Genomic DNA, 24351 nt, shown 5'->3' with positions numbered 1-24351 from the left:
AGTTATTAAAGCCCTACATCAACCTCTAACCTTACCCTAAACCTAAACTTTATGAATGAATTTTTTTGTCTTAAATCAATTTTATTTAAAACAAATGCCTTTATGATCTGTAATGTGATAGAAAAAGAAGATTAGAACCCCAGTCTGCAGTGCCAAAGCTATACAGACTATACACCTTATACTACTGGAGTTGCTTTAAAATGGCATCGGTTTTACACTTTCTCTATTCCAACCACACATTGGTGGACGAAGCTAGTGCAAATAGTCTCTGCCAATAAGGCAGGCTATTTGTACCCAGATTAAATAGACACTCCATAATTTAAAACCCTCAATTTTAATCTCAGATACTGTGGGAATATATTGCAAGGCTGAAGATAATGACTCTTAACATTAAAGGGATACTTCACCCAAAAATCAATTTTGTGTGATTTTTTACTCACCCACTGTCATGATTCTGCTGCATCATGTCATGTTTCTCGTGGTCTAGTGGCAAGATCATGACAGAACCCCATGTTTCATGTGGAGAGGGGTAATTTTGGCCCTTATGGCTTGCCATACACCCTTTCCGGTCTCGTCTCTGTTCCCACCCTCTGTCTCCTCATTATTGATCGTTAATTAGTTCATGCCCTGCACCTGTTCCCCTCTTGATTTATCCCCTTTATAAAGCCCTTGTGTTTGCTGTCCTGTGCTGGTTCATTTTTGATTTGTGATGTTCCCTGACCCACCTTGTCTTGTGTTGCTATGTAAGTTTAGTTTAGTTATTTAATGTCATGTCTAGTCTAGTGTTGTATTTAGTTTTGTCTAGTTTAGTGTAGTCGGTCCTTGTTCCTGTATACCCTTCCTGTTCTTACCTTGACTTTAATCGATATATTCTCCTCTGTCTCGTCAGTGTATGACGCGCATTCACGAGAGCACTTCTTCTTTGTCTTCTTCTTGGACTGGAGCACTTTGACGCATGCGTATTAGGTTTGTGCGCCAAATCATCTTAACGTTCCTAAGTCGTCTTTTGAAAAATGTTCACTACACAACCTCATTTGCTTTTTGTATTGAATTGGTAAATCCACGTCCCGCCGGATAGCCAGCAGCCATAGTTGCAGCCGCTCAGGATCATGTAACGGGAACATATAAAAAGTAAGCCTTTCATGTTTCGACAAAGGTAATTCACCTTTACGTTTTTCCGTTTTTTTCGTGCGGTTCGGGCATCCTGGAAAGGAACATTTTAGCACCATTTCGTATACTACACCTAGACCTACTGCACAATCAGTGTCGAACTCAATGGTATATACAGCGTGCGTCTGCATGTAAACACAGAGTTGCACTTTGGTGTTGTGAGACAGAGCGCCGGCGTCCAATAGGGGCAAGCCCCATGCGGCATTCGGCGCACAAACCTAATACGCATGCGTCAAAGTGCTCCGGTCCAAGAAGACGACGAAGTGCTCTCGTGAACGCGCGCCATACACTGACAAGACAGAGGAGAATATATCGTTTAAAGTCTGTATTTTGGTTTGTTTTTCGCACAAAGCATTCTCGTCGCTTCAAAAAAAAAATCAACTGAGCCACTATGTGGCCTTAAAGCTCTCGGATGTCACCTAAATATCTTTATTTGTGCTCCGAAGATGCTGGAAGTTCTCTAAACATGTTTAACATCATGTAGGAGAGTAAAAAATCGCACAAAGTAGATTTTTGGGTGAACTATCCCTTTAAGACTAATAATAATAATAATAATAATAATAATGCTATTATTATTATTATTAACAATCTGTTAACACATTGCCTTGTTCGTGTCAAGGTCAGGGTTTGTCTAGTTAGACCCTGCTGGGAAATTCCAGAACTACACTATGGAAACAAAAAGGTCTCTACAGGTCAGAAGTTTTGAGGATCTTTGGTTTATAAAGTATGTTTCCAAGATCTTGTGTTTTGAAGGGTTTTTTTATAAGTTCCTCTATACTGACAAGAAAACATAATACACACACATCTACACAGTACACATACACATGTAGACCCTATTAACCACATTGTCAAATTGTCACATTCTCCTTAAAGGAACTGAATTTTTCTGATTTTCACTTCATTGTTCAGTTGTACTTATGCAGCACTCAAAGATGCCAACTACGCCAAGGATCCAAAGACTGAAGACAACGAGCACTTTATAAACTATGATCTGAAAAAAAACAATATTAGATAAAGAAGAAAATATACAAAAGAGAGAAAAAAAATAATTTTGTGAATATAACGATTCACATTTTCCACCCATCACTTTGCTTACAGACTGTACATATGTTTTTTTAAAGACAACAAGAGAAGTTCTTACAAAATATAATATTTTCCTGACCTTTGATTATTGGATCTGAACTCTGCAGGACATTGAAACCTCTGGCTTAAAATCTTTCACAAAAAAAGATGGTAAATCGAAGTAATACTTTTACGTATGTATGTATATACTTATATGTATGGTATCATATTATATACTATAATATGATACCATACATATAACACAATATACACTTTCTTCTTTAATACAATTGGTTCTACATACAGTATGTAAGCACCCACATCATCAAGACTTTAACATGCTCATATCCAAGGCTAGAGTAAAATTGGCTGTTTATGCTGATTTGTATTTTGTTCTTTATGCAAAAACTACAACAACAGACTAAACAAAACAAAACAAAACATCACAACTGGACATAAAAAAGGTCAGATGAAGTCAGTTTCCTATTTTGACAAGTTCTTCCTCGGGTAAATATGTGGCACGCAAATCGTTGATTTGTTATGTTTGCGCAGAAAGACAATCATACCACTGAGGACAGCAGCCCAAAGATAACCAGCAAACTGAAAAAATGCAATGATAAATATATAAATCATAAAAAAACAATTAATGAAAGCTTAAATGAAGCACAGTGCATATCATTTTGTCACGATTTCGGAGGAAGAACCCAAGTGCAGGCAGGCGGTGGTGAAGGGGTTAAACACAGACTTTAATAAACATGACAAAACAGAAAACAAAAACCCACAATGGGGAAAAACGGGACACGATCAAATAACCAGAACTCAAAACAAACACTTCCCTCAAGGGGGCAAAATAAATAATAATCCAAAACACGACAGAACGTCCAAAACAAGGCAAGGTAATCCACGGATAATTATAAGACAAGGCAAGAGGAACACGAGCATAACATAAGGAGAATACAAAACGATTCAGCACAAGACAGCAAACACACGGGCGTTAAATAGGGAGACTGACAAAGCAAGATAACAATGGGCAGGTGAGGGTAATGAGACACAGCAGGAAAGCTATACGGGGAATGAGAGGGGCGGGGCCAAAGACAAGACACGAGACGAGAAAGCACATGGCATGTCAATAGTAAACAATGCCATGTCTTTCTCACACTAAACACAAGGGATCTGTCACGATCCTGCCACTAGACCGGAAAATCATGAACAAGGAGGCAGGACCATGACACATTTGCATATTATTTTTTGAAGACAACAAGAAGTGCATATCGTATATAATATTTACCTGAGAAAAGAAGATTTTGTCTTCATATTTTTGTCGTAGTTCTCTCTCATTTTTTTCCCGTGTTCAGCGGCTTCACACCCTTTTGAGAGTTTCGTCAAAAACATAAATTCCTACCTCAAATCTGAAAGAATCTTGTTCAATCAAAGCCTCCAGCCCGATGAACAAAAGACCCACTGGAAAAGGGCTTGTAATAACAGTTTGGGACAGCATTGTTTGCAAGGTTGTTTGGACCAGACATCTTGAGGTCAGTCTGAAGATGCTTTTGGCTGCTTCTCTCTCTCCTGGTGGTCAGTTGCCCTTCGACAAAAAAAAAAAAAATATTTGCCACATTTCATTTCAGTAAAATCAATTATGAATTAGATTGATTTAGTTTTAATTTCTGAGCACTGCCGTGAACACTGAATGTGATGAATCTACCTGCATTTCTGCTTTTAAATGACACGTACAAACTGCTGTTCTTCAGTATGCTCAAAATAAAATCAGAAAGCTTTAAAAAGCATGATTTGTTGTTGGTTTCACTTTCAGTTTTGTCTCGTTTCTGCAGGCATGTGACACATTATTCTCTCAGGTGACACATGAGACAATTTGAATGGCCAAGGGCCGCGCAAGACGCCACACGACTGACAGATACAGCAACCAATCATGTTTTGTTTTGTGCCAAAAAAGGTACGGGATATGTTCGCCCAAAAATGTAAATTCTGTCATCATTTACTCACCCTCATGTCTTTTCATACCTGTATAAACTACTTTGTTCGCATGAACACAGAGAGAGATAATTGGAAGAATGTTAGCAATTTTCACATCTGGGACATCATTGACTACCATAGTAGGAAGAAGTGAATGGCAGTCAAAGGTGGTGGCGAGATGAAGCCTCATGAAGCTTTGGAGCTTTTTAGCCAAGTGGTTCACAAAAGGGTTCATTTCTCGAGGCTTCATTTGCTCACAATACCATCTGGTGGCCAAAGAGGGTAAAACAAGGAGATACATTACAGATGTGCCTGACGTGGTCTGTGATGCACTGTATATTGCGCCAGTTAAGGCTAAGAAATAACGGTGAAGAAAAAAATCAATTTCCACGTAAACTAATCTATTTATATGAATATAATGTGTATTTTCTGGTGGTATATAATATAATGCTTGTATAACATAAGTGTGTAATTAACTTATTGACTTGAAATAAATGTGTGTAAATCAATTATTTGGTCACAAAAGGCAGAAGGGGCAATATGATTATTGTAAAACTGGAAAGTGTCTGGGTTTAACAGAGGCCAGTGAATGCTTGTGGTACTTGGTTTATATAGCTGTCAAAATGTCGCGGCAAGATTCAAACCGCTACTGAACCACTCAGGTGGAAGCGAGGCTTCAGACATCATCTATGACGTCATTGGTCTAAAGCGATACAAGTCTCGAAGCCTTGTACCACTATGGTAGTGGATGATGTCCCAGAACCGAAAATTGCTCAAATTCTTACAAAGACAATTTTACAGGTTTGAAACAACCTGAGGGTGAGTAAATGATAACAGAATTTTCATTTTTATGTGAACTGTCCCTTTAAGCGGCATCTGTTCAAAAGATATCATGCATTCCCCTGAGAAACATTGTGAACAAAAATATGTTTGCAAGAAAACACAAAATATTCTCAGGTGACCGCACTTTTTGCGAAGGCTTGAAAAATATTTTTCTTTCCCTTCTCAGTTTTTTTTCCACCGTCATGTCCCTTACCAGGCTCAGTACTTTGTTGTCACAGTCCTGCCTTCTTGTTTCTGAATTTCTAGTCGTGTGGCAGGATCGGGAAAGAACCCTTAGGTTTTATGTGAGAAAACATGAGTTGTTTACGTTTTTACATCTCATGTGCTTTCTCGTGTCTTGTCATTGGCCCCGCCCCTCTCATTTCCTGTATCGCTTCCCTGCCGTGTCTCATGTTCCTCACCTGCCCTGTGTAATTATCCCTCATTTGTCTTGCCTTTATAATACCCTCATGTCTCATTGTCCATTGCTCGGTCATTGTATTCAGTTCGTCCTGTTGCTCGTCCAGTGTTTTCCAGTATTGCCTGTTCCTGTCGTGCTGTTTCATCGTCTTAGTAAGTGTTTTTAGTTTAGTTTGTCTAGTGTTTATTCAGTCTAGTGCCTAGTTAGTCTTCGATCTGTACCTGTTTATTGTTTTCTTGTTCCTGTGTTTTACCCCATCGCGGGTCTTTGTTTTGTGTTTGTTTATAATAAAGTCTTTTTGTTAACCCCTTCAACCCGCCTGCCTGCAATTGGGTTCTCTCTCCCTGCCGTTCACGACACTTTGTACTTTGTGACAAATAGAATCTTTTGTTTATAATGTCACAGAGGTGCCAATGGAGTGAGGATTAAATGTGGTCATCTGATTGGTCGATTGATTGTCCCAAATCTAGTGAACCCAAAAGTGTTCTTCTATGACATCGCTGTGAAGTAACAATTGTGGCACCTTCACTTTTAAGAGTGTATTGTACAGTATTGGTTAACCCCCCCAAAGTGTTTCAAGCATTTATATGCGTATACTGTGCTTTAAACAGCAAATCTTTGGCCAATCATTGTGGCATTTAGGGGACATGGATTTGATGTGGAGAACATGGAACAATACTATGTAAGCAGTCAAAAATTTGAGATCTTAGTATAAACTCACAAGTTAAAGGCGGGGTAACCGATTTCCGAATTACGCTTTAGACAGTCGGGCCGAGTACCAAAACAACCTTGTAGCCAATCAGCAGTAAGGTGCACAGAATGGACATTAGCCGAGCTGAGCGCCGACGAAAGCGAAAAATGGGGGTAGGGGTGTGTCTGTTTTGGTGATTTGAACATCAACAACGGCTAAGAGAAATCGGACACCCCGCTTTTAATATTTCTCATCAATTTTTCCAACACCACTTTCACTTATATTCACTTACTCTTTATTGCACATTAACAGGCACGTGGTTTGTATTCAAACTACCAAACAGAAAAATGATAGCACAATTTTGCTATTAAAGACAAAATAAAAATTGCTGATTGCAGTCGGGGAATACATGTAATACATAAAACATGAAGCATCACTTCGGAATCAGACATTAAATGCTCCGTCTTTTCAAATATCGACAGCAATGAAACTTGGATACAGTATTTGTATGTTTTCTTTACATCTACATGTACAGTACATGTACAGGGTCTTAACAGGATGAACATTAATGCAACATTAAAAACAAAAGGTCCAATGAAGATGAGTGTTATCAGCCCTATATTCCACCAAAGACTGCATGGACATAAAAGCTTTGGTTCCATCGACGACTCCACGCCAATTAACGAAAGGCTCACTGGAAAGGAACTGAAACCAGCAGATCTGTCCAGAAATACACGCAAGTTCTTTAAAAGATTTTTAGATGAAGGCATCGTCTGGGCTTCTTCTCTCTTGCTTCTTTTTCTTGTAACGTCTGTAGTTCTGTCCACAGGCAGTTTACAGAAAATAAAGAAAACACACATTTTTATTCAGTGAAGTAAATAATTACATGCAATTTTTTAAAGATGTGACATTTTAAAACACTTACATACTGCTTTTTACAAATCTATGTCTTTACAAATTTCTGTTCCATACTCAAGTATGTCAACAATACATTAGATATCATTTGCATGCAGCGAGTTGTGTTTATAGAGATCCAAAAAAGGTACTCACAATTCAGCAGAAACAATGATTTTAGACGTATCTGTACTTGCTCTTGTGTTGTTGTGATGGTCTTTATGTAATTTCAACCTATTTTCACCGGTCTCTACTTGTCAAATATTTATATAGGTGGGTACCTACAGTATGAAACAAAGCCAGTACAGCATTAAACTTGTGAGAATGTGAAAATAGTTGTTCCGATTCAAACCAGCGTTAACAGTAATGTTGTCAACACCCAACCAAAAAAAGTTTTGCTTTTTGAATTGACAACAAGAGCTAATTAGCATTTTAGCAGCTCTTTTAAGCAACTTTTTGGCACATTATGTTTGAAAGTGAGCACGATCTAGAGATGAATACTCTGAAGTAAGCAGGGCGTGACCGTCAAATATTTGTGCCTTTGGTGAAATTGTTTTGCAAACCTTGGAAGCTCCAAAATAATAGTGTGATTCAAAGGTGCGTCCTAACCATGCAACCATACCAAACATAGATGAAAAAATAAATAAATGATTGCCTAATATCTAAAAATAAATATGAAACTAAACAGGCCACGTTTTAAAAGATTATTTAATATGTCTATCTGTATTTAATCACTCACAAGGAACAATATTTTTATTCATTTTATTATTTATTATAAATGTATTATTTATGTTGCACATCAAAAACAAACTGGCAGCAAAGTCAAATGAAGTCTAAGTTGGACACATTTAAAATGATTTTTATATTGAAGTTAACAAAATGTTTGATGTATAAAATGTTGAAAAAGACAAAAACAGAGATTATAGAGAAACAGACCTTTACCCAGGTGATCCGGTCGAGACAATACACTCTTTTCTGTACTGTACTGTACTACATGGTCTTGTTTTTTTTGTGATGGTGTCTTTAACTTATTCTCACCTGTTCCAACATGTTGAGTATAGGTGATGACCTTGCATTTTACTTTCTTGTTAAACCAAGTTCGGTTTTGTGAATGGTTGCCTTCTTTGTCACACATCTTCACTATTCTGTAATCTACCAAAACATAACTAGAAAACAGTTTATAGTGTTTCACGACTCTTCTTCTTTTAGTCCACTCCCTTCTGAAGGGGTGAAGTTGGGAACAGGAACATGTGTTTTGGGCTGCTGTCCTCCTCCCTGCAGTGCCTTCTGTGTCTCTGGACGTCTTCTGAAGCAGCAGCACTCATATAAACCCACTATGATGATTAAAAGACTCAAAAACGTGATGACTGCATAGCCTAGAGCCTGAAGAAATACATCAACATTTTGAAGAAATGAAGTTAAAAACATTCGATTTGAAACATTGCGATCTCTCTTTTTTACGGTCCTTATCATATGTGATGTTTACCTTAGATTTGTAGATGAACACGTGATACTTCTGTCGCAGGTCGCTCTCTTTTCCTGCACGGGCCCGTGGAGCAGGTTTACACCACATTCGGTTTAGCTCTTCATCAAAAACATAATTTCCTTTCCACGATGTCGAGCCACAAGCCACGTAATCACCATCAAGAAACAAGATGATGATCCATATAAAAGGCGGAATCAGACACTGCAGAAAAGCATCGGGAAAACTCATCTGATCACCTTCCACTTTATTTAGTCCACAGGATCCAGATCTGCAAAATCTTAGCAGGACGAACATTAAGGCACACGTGAAAAGAGAAGGTCCGACGAAGATGGATGTTATTATCCAGTTAATCCCTTCATATCCGCACGGGCATGAAAATTCTTGTTTGATCAACACCTCCAGTAAAAACAACAAAAGACTCATCGGGACAGAGCTGTAAACGGCAGATTTGCTCAGAATTGCACGGAAGGTTGTTAGAAATTGTTTTAAAAGCATCTTGTTAGGTTGGTTTGAGAATGCTTCTCTTTTCTGAAAAGTCTGCAGTGCCGTCCGCAAGATTTGCAAAACAAAACATACTTTGCAAAGCAGAACTGAATGAAATCAACGTGTGTCCTTTACACATTCAAACCTCTGAAGCTTGTGTTTAATGAACTTGTAAATCTTATGTTAACCCTCATCATTCTGTCTCATCTTTTTGGGGTGCAGATTAGTTCCTTTGTATAAAGATACAAACACTATTCTTTGAACAAATATAATACAAAGGCTTGTAATACAGCACTGCATAAAGATATAAATACATACCCTCATAGTTTGTACCTTAAACGCTGAAAAATGACCATGAATTACTTTCCTTCAAGTCGTTCGACAACCCATAGGACATCCCTTCATCTTCAGAACACAAATTAAGATAGTTTTGATGAGGTTCGGGAGCTCCGCCCATAGCCAGCATCGCAACTGACTTTCAAAGCGCAGTCAGACAGCTCAGTTTCAGATAGGCAATACAGAGAGAATGTTTATCCCGAATAAACTAAAACTTCAGACAAAAGTTTTATAATTCAAACAGAAATGTACATGTAAAATGTATAAGAAAAGACTACTTACATCTCATGTAGATTTCATGGTTCCTCTCCAATGTCTGTATTCCTCTGTACCCGATCTATACCTGCAAACCTACTTACGTACTGGATTTATCGAGGTTTGTGACTATTCTCCTTGTCATCTGTGCATCTCCTCAGTCGTGTCCACATTCAATATTATGTGTTATTCCGTTACAAGCTTCCAAATGTCTCCTTACCACTTCTGCTAATCAACACAGTTTCAAGGCAGTTCGTGACATAGTCATGAAAATTAGAATCTATTAATTTGTGTTCATTGACACAAATTTTCCCTTTTTTGTGTGTAACTCAGCACAGATTTGTATTTGTATTTTAATACACAGTATCTTTTATATATATCAACGCAATCTGATCGTAATTACCCATTTCACGAGGTGGCTCATTCTTGTGAATTCTTGCGGTCTCATTCGTTCATTTACTATGATTTAAGTTAGATTTAGGGGCAGGGTTAGGGTGGACCTTTATCATTGCTTCGCCACCTGGTAAAAAGTGTTTGTTTTAGCAAAATTAGCCTTTGTGTCTATGATTTTAGGGTTTGAGTGGGGTAAGGGTTGGCTTATAGCCATCTTGTGAAATATGTACAACTTCCTCTTATCAGCTTTTTTGTGCACGAAAAAAAGTCGTGGTAGTGTCACGAAGAAAAATCGTGGACTTTAAACTAAATTACCTCCTTTAGGGGTACAAGTGACAAGCCGTTGTACCCCTAAAGGTACAAATTTGGCACATTTTTTCTGACAGTGTATGAAGATTATTTTGGCTCAAATCGTCTGTAGTCTCGTCCACAAGATAGCTACTTCACTGGTGGTCAGATATACCCTCCAATACAAAAGATAGTAATTGCAATTAATGTTAGTGAAATAAATAAATAAATACAGAAATTTACCTTAGGGTAAGAAATCACTTTAGTTTACACATTTAGCATTTAGTGGACATGCAAAAGCAACAACTAGTACAGTACAGTACAGTATAGTACCTGTTGTAATGTGTTGTCTTGCTGTATAATTAATCGCAGCTGTGGAATTCTCGATGAAGCATATGCTTTTTCAATAACACATTAATATACTCTTATTTAATTTAAGTTGCCTGATGTCATTTTCCTTGCATGTTAATACGAACATCAAACAGTAACAAAAAGACAAACAGAAAAACACACAAATTAAAAAAAGTCACAAATTAAATCTTTAAGATCTCAGCTGTTCCTCCTAAGCACTGGGAGTAAACTGAAAGCAAATTGAAAAGTTTGCTTACTGTAAAGTCACCTGCTTTAGGTTTGTAGACATACCATGTCCGTAAACAAAAAGAGTTCTCATCAATTTATGCAACAAAATAAATATATTTAGCTACCCTTCATGAAAAATGTGTAGGACTGTCTATAGGGCACACATGCGATAAGAAACGTTGGCAGGCACCATAGTTTGGTAGACCACACATCCTGTTGTTATACATGCCAACCCTCTTCTCAAAACACTGATATATAAACACAGCAGTCGTCATCAGAAATGTCAAAGTTGTCTATATGACAGTCTAACCTATATGGCCATTTGTGTAAAGCCTGAAGTGATGTTGTCTGACAGACTGGTGTTGTAGTTCTGATAAGCCGCGTTGCTTCTCTTGATCGCTCGGAAATTCCCCCACAGTCACGATAAATGATGGTTGACATGGCAAGAGTGCAGACGACCACTAGCAGCGCTAGAGCAGAGATCTATAAAAATAAATAACTAAATATACATACATAATATTAAAACACCAAAAGACCCCAAAAGTACAGTTTAGTATATTAGTATGTCAGTATATTCCTTTGCTACAGCAAACTGGAAAATTGTAGTATACTGTAGTATATCATAATAATTACACTTTGTTAAAGTATGGGCTATACAGTGTTCTGTAGTATAAACTACAGTAAATTGATAAATAGCAATATTATCAATGCTTTTTAAACTAATTTATCGTAAAATGGTACCACATTAAAATCTTTATCGAATGCTGTTGATAAAAATCATGATAAATACTTTTGTGTCGATTTTGAACAATGACTTCCAATGTAGCTATTTGGCCTGCTTCTAGTTCTGTGTGGCAGTCCTGTGTTTTGTGTTGAGCATAAGGTTCGGATCCTGATAGTCCTGTTCTAGTCATGTTGTTAAGCCTGGGATCTTCAGTAAGGGGCTGTGTTCACCGAGGCGTTTCTGCCGGCGTACGGCGTGTTTTTACAATTATTTCCTATGAAAACGCTGCGTTTTTTGAAAACGCTATCAGCTGGCAGATTTTTTCCACGCTCAGCACCGGCACGATTTTCCCACGGCGTTCGATCGGGCACCCAGAGTTGAAAAATGCTCAACTTGGGGAAGAACGCTGTGCCTGCAGCCCCTAAAACTGATGCTCACTCAATGTTTTGATATTTGTTGAAGCACATCGCTCATGATCTGTGTTTGCCATGTGCTCTCTTTTTTTGTTTTCTGTGTATGGTACTACATGGGCATTGTTTGTTTTCTGTGTAGCATGTGCTTTTCTTGTCTCAAGTCTTGATCCTGCCCCTATTATCCTATCATTATGTCATGCCCTGCACCTGCCCCATGTAATCGTCCCTTGTTTGTGCTGTTAATGCCCTTGTGTTTGCTGTCCTGTGCTTGTTCGTTCATCTTTCCCTGTTGTCCATCAAGTTTTGTGGATTTTGTGTTTATTTTGCCGTCTTGTTTGATCTATGCTGGTTTTTGCTAACCCTTGTGGATATTTTCTGATTATTAAATAAATAAATAACATCTGCATTTGGGTTCTGTCCACAAAACATGACACTATTAAAACCAGAGCTAATATTTATCAATTTACAGTAATTAAACAAGAAAGACTAACTCATAAATGCCAACTTTTAGCACACTTTGAGAAAAAGAATTAGTACAGTTGAAAATTATGCTGATGGACAAAATGCATAAAGAACACGCAAAAACATTGCACTTTTTAATATGTGTATTGTATTTGTGCCAGTAAATACCTGTTAAATTATTTGTTATGCCCTTACCACCCTACATCCTAACAGCAGAAATTTAAAGGGATAGTTGACCCAAAAATGGAAATTCTTTCATGATTTACTCACCTTCTTGTCATTTCAAACCTGTCTGACTTTCTTTCTTCTGCGGAACACCGAAGAAGATATTTTGAAGAATGTTGGTAACCGAACCATGGCGGTACCCATTGACTTCTATTGTATGGACACAAAACCAATGGTGTCAATGGCGTTATAGTGGCGTTATATAAAGACATAACATTGAATTAACTCTTATTTATTTTAATTTATTTGAAATGTTCTGCATATTAAAGTAACATCTGTGTGTCAAACACTGAAATTTGAAGCTGGACGGGTGTGGCTTGTTGCAGTCTGTATAATTTACAAGAGGTAAAAGGACAAGAACATTTTTTAGATTTAGAGAAAGGTTTGTTAGCATTCTTATTGGAGAATGGCCAGCAAACCCTTATACTGTATCTCTTTCATCAAGAATTATTCATTAAAAGGGTGATGCCTTTAAAAACAATTTTGAGCTCATTGTGTTTTGGCTAAGATTTAAAGGGTCAGTTCACCCAAAAATAAGATAAGATAATAAGATAAATAATAAGATATTTGGATGAATGCTTGTAACCAAACAGTTCTTGGACCCCATTGACTACCATGGTAGGAAATTACAATGGTAGTCAATGGTGGCCCAGAACTGTCTGCTTTCCTACATTCATCAAAATATATACTTTTTGTGTTCAACAGAACAAAGATATTTTTAAAGTATTTTTTCCTACTATGTCAACCAACCACAAATATGAGGATCAAAACACAGAACCTGGGAACTGCAAGATAATGAAAGTGTGTTTTTCATTCATTCATTGCAAGTTTTTCTTTAAGAAATAATTTAGACAATACATTTCATTATATTTTCTTTTTTCTTTATTAATACACAATTATACAATGTAATTTAAAACACATATTTCATTGTTATGAAGTTTAAGTAATTTAATGTGTAAGCCTTTTGATTTTCCCTTTTTTAATCCGGTAACTCTCAACTCTCTGGCTGAAAGGCAGCACAAACACCAACCAATCCAGATACATTTTTAGACACAAAACAATCCAGTTACAAATATAAGAACAGAGCAGGCTTACACAGTGAGTAATATAGGACAGGTGGGTCCATTCAACACATAGGGAGATTAATAGCTATAAACTAATAGACAGGTATCAGTCAAAATCAGAATATAACAAAAATGTTAAATGTGCTACAACACAGACAGGAATAGTATTTATCATGCCTCCTATGAATCTGTTGATCTGTTCTTTTAGTGCCTGGGGTCTTGTTCCACGAGGGAAACATTCTCTGGAGCATTTATTTCAGAAGTAAGCACTTAGCAGTATATGTTAATAAAATAGGTTTTAAACAAGAAATATCAAAGCCAAAATAAAAATAGCTAAAAAGCATCACATCAGCAATAGGACTTTAATATTTGAATCTTTTTTTTGGAGTTATAGAGATGATTTCGTTTACGACTGCTGCACTGCTGAAGGAGCTGTACGCTCCTGTTCACCACCCTGGCCCTGTTCCTCCCTCTGTTGCTCTGGTTCTGTTCCTGTTTTGCAGCCGTTAATACCCACATAGACAATGATCACAGAACCAAGAATAGTGATCCCGATATAGCCACATATCTGGAAACATAATACAAGAAAGGAAGAGCAAGAAATAAGACAATTAGAAAAAAAACAATAACAACTTCTGAATGAAGCACTGTGCTTGTAACCACAAATTACTATATGTGATATTTACCTGAGAATCGCAGATAAACTCCTGATACATTTGTTTTAAAACGTCAGTGTATAATTTAAGGGCTCGTTCAGGTTTACACCACATTCTGTTTAACTCTTCATCAAAAACATAATTTCCATTCCATGTTGTCCTGAGACAAGCCAAAAAATCACCATCAAGTAACAATACGATAATCCATGTAACAGGAGGAATCAGACAATGTCCCAAAGCTTTACAGAAATGAAACTGATGTTTGGCCGTTGTATCCAGAGAGCAGCAGGGTCCTAACACGGTGAGCATTAACGCAAATATAAAAACAGAAGGTCCAATGAACATGAGCACTATTAGCCACAAATTCCATTCATAACTACACGCACATGAAAAGTTTTGTTCAATCAAATATTCCAATAAAACGACCAAAAGACTCATAGGGAAAGAACTATAAACTGCAGAGCTGCTCAGAAATGCAGGGATGGTGGTTAAAATGTTTTTTGAAGCCATCTTCTGAGGTTGGTTTGAAGGTGCTTTTGGCTGCTTCTTTTTATCGAAAAGTCTGTAGTCCCATCCATAAGATTTGCAAAGCAAAACCGAATCAGGTAAACAGTATGTATACCTTGCTTTAAACATTCAAAAATGTAAAGTCTGTGTTCAGTGAGCTTAAGAAATCTCTCTAGTGAACTTAAAAACTACAATCCCAAATCACCCTGCTATTCTTTTGTGGTGCAGATTTGCTCATTGATATAAATGAACAAACACACACAATATTGTATTCCTGGGTACTAATATGATACAGAGACAAAACTGCTCAAATGTAAACATGTAAACTAATGTAATGTAAACTACGTGGACAGAAACTAGTTATACAGTACTGTACATTTAATAATTTGCCATTTCCCTTAATCTTAAATTTAAACTGCTATATAATCCAAAATAAAATGTGAATAAAATGTGAGAATAAAATAAATAAAATGTGAGAATAAAATGGGGTTTTGAACACAAGTAACACATTGCTCTTAATTATTTTAACATGTTTTTGGTCATTATGGAATTATATGGAAATATATTGTATGGAAAATCTGGAAATATTTTTGCTGTGTTTTGCTGCTCCATGCACTTTTGACTTTCAGTTTGACAGAACAGACACATACATGTATCTTTATTGATTTCTTCTACTTAAACACATTGCATTCAATACACTTGGAACATCATTTATGACAGGTAAGTCAAAATAAATTTGTTTGTAAAATATCTTTAAAAAGCATGACTTGTTATTGGTCTCACTTTCAGTTTTGTTACGGCATGCTGGCATGTGACCTAAGATGCCATTTTACAGTATAACTGCCCCATCCTTCATGTTTAATCCCAGTAAACACAGGACAAAATATGAGAAAATGTAAAAGGTTGAATGCACAACTGCTTGGTATAAACTAAAGCATTTGCCAAATGAATAAATGCAATGTATACAGATGTATAGAGGCACGTTCAGAGGTGGGACTAAGGGTGCTTGAGAACCTGACGGTTTTCCCCTTGATGCACAAAGTGGCCTTTTTTAATGCCCTTCTCAAGAACAACCCCTCGAAATGCGATTGCAATCCCACATCTTTTAGCACCTACCCCTCTAAAGATCGCTGCATGGCACTGCAGATACAGTATGGGTACTCTCTGGTTATAGTACTAAGACATTTTGTTTAAAATAAATGCTAACTTGCCTTTAAATACATATGTTACTATGGTGGCCCTGAACCGCAAGGCGAAAAAAAGAAATTGCTGGGAGAAAAATAAAAACAGTGTCCTAGACCCTTTCTGAGCCTATGTCCGAAGACTTTCTCTCTCTGTCTCTCTCTGTCTGTCAGATTTTTTCCTCTCTCCTTGAAACGTTTTTTTCCTCTTCAAAACTTTTTTTTTCGTTCTTCAAAACTTTTTTTCTGTTCTTCAAAACTTTTTTTTGCTCTTCAAAACTTTTTTCTACGGAAGAGTATTAGGGCAAAGCAATAAAAAAATATATAAAACCGTGCCACCGTATTGAGGAAAAAAGTTTTGAAGAGCAAAAAAAAAAGTTTTGAAGATGAAAAAAAAAGTTTTTAAGAGCGGAAGAAAAAAGTTTTGAAGAGCGAAAAAAAAAGTTTTGAAAAGCGATAAAAAAGTTTTGAAGAGCGAAAAAAAAGTTTTGAAGAGCGAAAAAAAAAGTTTTGAAGATGAAAAAAAAAGTTTTTAAGAGCAGAAGAAAAAAGTTTTGAAGATGAAAAAAAAGGTTTTAAGAGCGGAAGAAAAAAGTTTTGAAGAGCGAAAAAAAAAGTTTTGAAAAGCGAGAAAAAAAAGTTTTGAAGAGCGAAAATTTGTTGCTACTGTCATTTGTTGTTTCACTTTCAGTTTTTTACTCTTTATTGCATAATGACAGGTACTTACTTTACAAAAATAGAATAGAAATATGAATGGTATGGTTACATAGGCTTTATAATAGTTTATTCATCTGTAAAATTAAGACAACAAACAAAAAACGCAGTTACAATGTACATGTAAGAGCAAACTAGATTTAAACAGTCTCTGTGTGACTATTACAGTTACAATACTTGCAGTCACAAACAAGCAGGTAAAATCAACATTCAAGTTTACTGTTTTTTATTTGTGTCCATGTGTATGTATTAAGTGTACCTTTTTTTAGACACGGTTTAAGCTCCGTCTTCTCTGCATTACTCAGTGCCTCACTCTCTGTCCTGGTCTGTGTGCCATCCTGTGCCCCACCAGTATTGTTGCGCCAGTCATGGTAAACAACTACGCCGAAGATGGAAACACTAAGGAGAAAGATCAGTACGTAACCTGAGAGCTGAAAAAAAGAACAATAACAGATTAAGATGAAGAAATGAATTAACACAAAAAAGAAAGACAGAAAATGTGGATATAACTTCACACTGTGCATATATTCTTCATTTTTTATTTATTTACTTTTTAGTTTTTTAAGGTAGATACCTTTTAAGCACATAGCCTACTAGACAGTTTTATAATGTTTACCTGTGATTCCCAGATAATCTTCTGATACTTGAGTCGTAAATCACTCTTATTGCCCACCTGTTCAGTAGGTTGATACCACTTTATGTTGACCTCTTCATCAAAAACATAATTTCCTTCCCATGCTGACATGCCACAAGCCATGTAATCGCCATCCAGTAACAAGATGAGGATCCATATCACAGGAGGAATCAGACAATATAATAACATTTTCCCCAAATTCTTTGACTGAGCATCATCAGCATCATTTATTCTTGCAGAAGACCGAGCATCATCAGACTGTGTAGCACATGGACTATCATCAGCCTTATTTTTTCCTGCAGACTGAAGTCTTAACAGGGCAAACATTAACGTGAATGTGAAACAAGCAGGTCCAGCAAAGATGAACGTTATTAGCGACACATTCCGCTCATATCTGCACGGGCATAAGAGCTTTGGTTCGATCAACACCGCCAGACCGATTAACAAAAGACTCAATGGAGCAGAGCTATAAACGCCAGGTTTGGATAGAAATGCATGGAGGTAGTTCAGAAAATGTTGCGGTGAAGGCATCTTTTGAAACGTCTGTAGTCGCGTCTCCGATATATTTCAATGGTCAGATACCTTTCAGTAGAAAAGATAATAATTATAATTCATATCAATGAACTGAATACAAACTTTACATTTTGTTTTTTTAACATTGCAGACTTAGTGAATCAATATTGTTTTCTGTAGAACACAAAGCAATACAATGGAAGTAAATGGAGTGAATGTTGTATGGTTACCAACATTCTTCAAAATATCTTCTTTTGTGTTCTGCAGAAGAATGGAAGTCATACAGATTTGGAAAGACATGAGGGTGAATAAACGAAGAAAGACTTACTAACTATCGTAAGGCCAACTATCACTTAAAACAACAGTATAGGTAATGTTAGCTTTTTTGGACTTCAGCTGATTATATGCCAATTTTGTTATACAATTCTCACAGATATTGTGGGATCTCTAGTGCTTAAGTCATCATTAAAATTACATTTAAAAAGTGAATCATCATATTGTTACAAGAATGTTAACTTGGTCAATGTGCAGCTTTTTTAAAAACAACGTTTCAAATTCATTTTAAACTCATATTAGACTTACGTGAGGTTTTCTCTTTCTTCTTGTTAATGTGCTGTCTTAAAGTTAAAACAATGTCTGCAGTGGAATTGCATAGGCTTTTGAAGAAAGACGTTTGAGTAGCGTTTCACGTGAGACAGAAAATTCTCCAAGTAACAACCTTGTGGTCTTGAAGCAGATTTAAATCAATATTTTCAATTGGCATTTAATGTTTAAGTATATGAACATCAAACAGTTAAAGAAAGATAGAAAAACACTTCAACAGAAACAAAAGCTTATCTGTTTGAAATCTCATTATATTTCTCTAACAAGAGCAAATGTTTGAAATTACTGCAAAAAACAATGCATCTTGTTGATTGTACATAGGAAAGTCTGCAGGACACACGTGCTGGTACCTATAGCGTGGTAGACCACACATCCTGTTACACATCTGTATACAGTCAACCCTCCTAAAAAGCACAAAAAATAAAAAAACAGCAGTCGTCATTAGAAATTCAGAAGCAGGTCCATGTGACGGTCTAACCTATATACAGTATTTGGGTAAAGTCTAAACTCAGTCTGGTTGGCTTACATCTGTTTTTTTTTATTTTTTATCCAGGGTATAATGTCATTCCCAGTGTGAATAAAAAGATTAAAAATTGACTTTAAATGTGTATGGAAATGGTGTTGATACAAATCACATTTATATGACATAGTAATGTGTTATGTCTTAAACATAACACAAAAAAGACCTCAAACAAGAAATAGCAACATTGTTTGGAGTCAGAAAACAAATTAAATACATAAAAAGCAGTGTTGTATAACTTGCCTTCAAAAACTTATTTTAAATATCAGGCATGGTCATGCCACAGGAACGATAATGCCCAATAAACATTTTCACGAATGATAGAAATGTTTTTCTCTTATTCTTCCGCAGAATTAGTTAAGATTTGAACTTGTTGCTACAAATGAAATAGTGTGATATTTATTGGGTTTTGAAGCAAAATTATTTGAATGAGGTGGCTTTTAGAGGGTTTTGCGTCTGAACTCTTCCTATGTACATAGATGCCAACAGTTCCAGACACGTAGCTCCTAAAGCTGGTTTCACAATACACGTGTAAATATGTAAGTGCGTTTTTTGGGCACTGAGGTTACTGGGTTAGCAATGTTGGGGAAGCTAATCTGAAACTGTAGTTAGATAAGTTACATAAGTAGTTAAATTACAGTTAAGATATCCATATGAAAATGTAGTTACAAGTTACTATCAAAAAGTAGCCTGCACTACAAATCCTATAGATACCAACGTGTTTCTGAACCTTGAAATAGCAAATATAAAGCATACTAAAGGATTTATTACAGTTTTTAACACTGCAAAATACTGTAGTATACATTAACAAAGTGTAGTAATTACTATTGTATACTACATTATACTACAATATAGGGCTGAAACGATTCCTCGAGTAACTCGAGTAATTCGAATACAAAAAATCATCGAGGCAAATTTTGTTGCCTCGAAGCTTTGTTTAATCCATTTAACTACAGTACACATGGAGCACTGCGTTTCCCCACGGACCATTATTACTAATGCACAGCCCGCTAAAATCTGTTCATGTTACAGACTAAAATGCGTGTGTCTCACGGTGAATGCGTGAGACTTGAGAGCCCTGTAACATGAATAGAGTTTAACAGGCTGTGCGTCAGTAATAACGGTCCGTGGGGAAACGCAGTGCTCCATGTGTACTGTAGTTAAATGGATTAAACAAAGCTTCGAGGCAACAAAATTTGCCTCGATGATTATATCGTAAATATGTAATAAAGTAAATTATAATATAATATAGCACCAGTATATCTGACACTCCAATACTAGCAAAAAAGATGAATTTAAGAAAATGTAAAAAAAAAACAAGCAATGGATATTGTGATAGTATCATTATTGTAATTTATTTTGGTCGCGATAATCACGAAATTAATTTAAAAATTCATGTTGAAAGTGTATCGATGACACTGAAATATTTGTACTTACTGTACAAGACTAAATATTGCTAAATATCAGACAATATACTCAACACAATACTGGGTCCACAATTTACGATATAAAAAAATCAGACAATTGTTTTAAAATAAAACTGAAATTCAAATAACAGATTTATTTCCAAAACATTAACATCTTTCTGTAACCTTTTCTTTACATACAATTTGTTAGAACTGACAACATTAAGGTTTAACTTAATATGTAAAGGAATAAATTGTATAGGTCAATTATTAAAATTATACAATTTATTTGATATATGTATCTTTACCCTCTTGTGCTAAATATTTACAAAGTTTACTTTGCAGGGAAATTAATATATCTAAATATATGCTTATATATGCTCATGTACATTCCTAAATAAAAACATTCACTTTAAAATCCTCTTAAATGCATTTTTTTCAAGCAACTACATATAGTGTATATATTGTAACAGATCCTTGAAAAGTTAGCAAATTATTAATTGGACTAGAAAGTGGACTAGAAAGTGGATGGATTAAAACGAAAAATGGATTACAAATACTGGATTGAAATTTTCTTATACATCTGAATCTGCATTATCTCCTGCATTAGTGGAGGAGATATTGGGGGCAGAATCAATAGTATTAAGCGGTATTGTCTCTTCCTGATCTTTTTTCTGTTGCCCAGTTTTTGCCCCAACTTGTGGCACAGCCTCTGTCGAACCTTGCTGACCTTCCAGTGTCTCTTGACATAATCTTCTGCAGCATTTTCCACTTTTGTAGCAGTCAAATACTCCCACAATGAAAACCATGATGACACTGAAGTCAGCAAGCACTACATAACCATAAAACTGAAACAAACAAACAAATTAATTATAATAAAACAAGTAAACATTAAAAATATTACAATTAAACGAATACATACTGTCTAATGTTTTGCTATAGCTACACAAAAGGTGGCTTAGAATATAACCTAAAAATTATTTTGTATGCACACAATGACAAAACAACTCTGCTAAAATGTTAAAATTATTTAAATATAGAATAATTGTTTCAAACTTTTGAGCGGCAGTGTGTATCTGAATTTTGATAACAAGACTGCATATATGTTATATTTACCTGAGATTTCCCAATATACACCAGATAATCATGTTCACTCTTATTTATGGAAATAGACTGTGGACACCACTTTCTTTTTAGCTCTTCATCAAAAACATATATTCCTTCTAATGTTGTGAGGCTACAGGCCAGATAATCACCATCAAGAAACAAGATGATGACCCACATAACTGGAGGAATCAGACAATGTAGAATATCCTTCTTGGCATCATTCGGTTCTTCAGAAGAACGGGAATCCTCTGCCTCACAGTATCCAATTTTCAAGGGTCTTAACAGGATGAACATCAAAGCGAATGTAAAAAGAGCAGGTCCAGAGAAAATTTATGCTACTAGAGGTTTATTCCACTTAGGATTGCATGGACATGAAAATATTTGCTCAATTAACTCCTCTAGTCCAATTAACAAAAGGCTCATTGGAAGAGATCTGGAAGCAGCAGACTAGGTCAGAAATCCATAAAAATGTTGTAAAAAATCGTGTGGTGATAAAGGCATTTTTGGAGGCTAGTTTGATGTCTCTTTTAGCTGCTGCTTTTTCTTAACGTCTGTCGTCTGGTCCACAGGATATTTTGTTGGTGTTCAGACACTCTTTATAAAAGAAGATATTCATTATTTTACATGTAATTAAAGTTAATTATGCATAGAATTTTGAAGCAAACAGTGCAGGGAACATTGAATATGCTAAATCTAAGTGAGATGTGTACCACAAACACAGTCACAGATTATGTGATACTGTCAAATACTTAGCACATATTTAATTTTATAAGGTCACAATTACAATAACTCTAGAGTTTACTGTAAGACAAAGAACGGCAGATGCAGATGTCGTATCAATATATCAATACTTAAAAATGCATTCACACCTCGCCTGCCTCTTCTTCTGACGAATGAAGAACACGACAGATAACACAGTGGATTCAGAAGGGCACATGCAGAAGTGAAACATCCCGAAATAGTGTCACTGCCCTCATAAAAACACGTTTTCAAAGGGAACTGATACGATCACAAATTCATGGACAAATTACAGAGTAAATCACAAACTTTTAATTTGCACTTTTACATTTATAGTTGAAATATGGTTACTGTGGAAAGACAATAGTAAAATATTTGTTACTGTGGTTTTACCACAAATATGCCACATGGTTACAGTAGTAAAGCAGTGACTCATGTTTTAAAGAGTTTTAATGTTGGCACATTTGTTAAAAGAAACTGTTAAAAGGGTCTAATACCACAACCACCTATACTGTAAAAAAATCCTGTAAAAAACAATAATTTTCCGGCAGCTTTGGCGTTTTTTACCTTATTTCAAAAATACAAGAAAAATTAAAGCTGCAAGCAGCATTTAGTGGGTTCGAGCAGTTTAAGGCCTCTAAGAGGCCTTGCCGACGTAGACCAGGTTCAGGAATTGCACCCTTACACACCCACAATGAATATCAGTACTACAAATGCAAAATAATGCCATGGTTAGTTACTAATACATAATACAGACAACATCTGCTTACATACATACACACATATAATAACCATTGCAGTGCAGCAGACTGCAAGACCTTACAGTAGACAGCAAAGACAGCTGAGAAGATCATCCGTGTCCCTCCCCCCTTTATTCTAGATATTTATCTATGTATGTTGCTATGGGCGTGACTTGGCACCTGTCAATTGATAATTCACTAAGCCATGATGAAAACGAACCAACCCCCTTGCCTGTATGTTGTTCTACTGTAGTGATAAAGGTCTGGTTAAATGGTTGCTAAGATAATCTGTTTGGTTGCTATGGGCGTAGAATGGCACTTGCCAATATTTAATTCATTAAGCCATGAAGAAAATGAACCAACCCTTGTGCCGCTATGATATTCTACTACAGACATATAGGTCTGGATAATCGGTTATTATTATCTGTTTGGTTGCTATGGGCTTGGCTTGGTACATGCCAATTGCTAACACACTAAGCCATAAATAAAACGAACCAACCAACCCCTGTGTCTTTACGATGTTCTACTGCAGAGATATAGATCTGGCCAAACGGTTGCTAAGCTAATCTGTTTGGTTGCTATGGGCGTGACTTGGCACCTGTCAATTGATAATAAACTAAGCCATGATTAAAATGAACCAACTCCTGTGTCTCTATGATATTCTATGGCAGAGATATAGGTATTTTTGGTTACTACACTGCACATTCTTCAAAATAGCCTCTTTTGTGTTCTGCCGAATTAATATTGAACAAAAAATCTAGGATCACCTCAAACGGATAGTTCACCCGAGTATGAACATTCCATCATCATTTAGTCACTCTCTTGACATTACAAACCTGCATTGCTTTCTGTCTTCTGCAGAACCCAAAAGAAGATATTTTGAAGAATGTTGGTCACCATAAGCATTCGTACCTATTGATTTGCATTGGTTTTGTGTTCATACGATGCACATTCTTCAAAATAGCCTCCTTTGTGTTTTGCAGAATTAATATTGAAAATAAAATCTAGGACGTCCTCAAATGGATAGTTCACACAAGAATGAACATGAATTATAAAATGATTTATAAGGCATGTTTTCTTCATTGTACAATTTAATATATAAAAATATGGAAATGTTCAATGTTCAGTACACACCCTGTTTAGATGGCCAGATGAGTCAGATTCATTGACAAAAATGCTTACACAGCAATTTACTGTAATGGTCATGTTACAGTAATTACATGTTCAACATTGCCTTCCCATAGCAAACCGTTATAAACAAAACAATTAATAATTTGGTGTACAAGTTGT

General features: G+C 36.1%; 1 protein-coding gene across 4 annotated transcripts; it reads right to left on the bottom strand.

Annotated features, from left to right (window-relative positions):
• Window positions 1-6431: 6431 nt before the first annotated feature.
• LOC130548999 (uncharacterized) lies at window positions 6432-9417 on the bottom strand. Of its 4 annotated transcripts, none has more exons than XR_008962121.1 (3): window positions 8521-9307; window positions 8073-8417; window positions 6432-6959 (listed from the first exon to the last, which is right to left on the bottom strand). XR_008962121.1 is itself a non-coding variant. In XM_057326118.1 (3 exons), exons 2-3 carry the CDS (start codon window positions 8746-8748, stop codon window positions 8223-8225), a joined length of 423 nt encoding a protein of 140 aa, XP_057182101.1. In that variant the 5' UTR covers window positions 8749-8797; window positions 9322-9417; the 3' UTR covers window positions 7694-8222. The 4 variants fall into 4 exon arrangements, 3 of the variants coding, with proteins under 3 accessions (XP_057182101.1, XP_057182102.1, XP_057182100.1); XM_057326118.1 differs by lacking the exon at window positions 6432-6959 and adding an exon at window positions 9322-9417 and having other exon boundaries at window positions 7694-8417; window positions 8521-8797; XM_057326119.1 differs by lacking the exon at window positions 6432-6959 and adding an exon at window positions 9322-9412 and having other exon boundaries at window positions 7694-8417; window positions 8521-8721.
• Between the last annotated feature and the right edge of the window lie 14934 nt (window positions 9418-24351).

The sequence above is a fragment of the Triplophysa rosa genome, linkage group LG25 (genome assembly GCF_024868665.1).
Source record: "Triplophysa rosa linkage group LG25, Trosa_1v2, whole genome shotgun sequence".
NCBI classification, from domain to species: Eukaryota; Metazoa; Chordata; class Actinopteri; order Cypriniformes; family Nemacheilidae; genus Triplophysa; species Triplophysa rosa.
This window is presented reverse-complemented; position numbering and strand designations above follow the sequence as displayed.

What these genes read in the sequence shown, in the direction of transcription:
- LOC130548999 (XM_057326117.1), bottom strand. Translation starts at nt 9,015, where the DNA reads ATGCTTTTAAAACAATTTCTAACAACCTTCCGTGCAATTCTGAGCAAA. An exon ending in TGTTCATCTACAAATCTAAG is followed by an intron (nt 8,418 to 8,520) that starts GTAAACATCACA and finishes GTATTTCTTCAG; the next exon opens with GCTCTAGGCTATGCAGTCAT.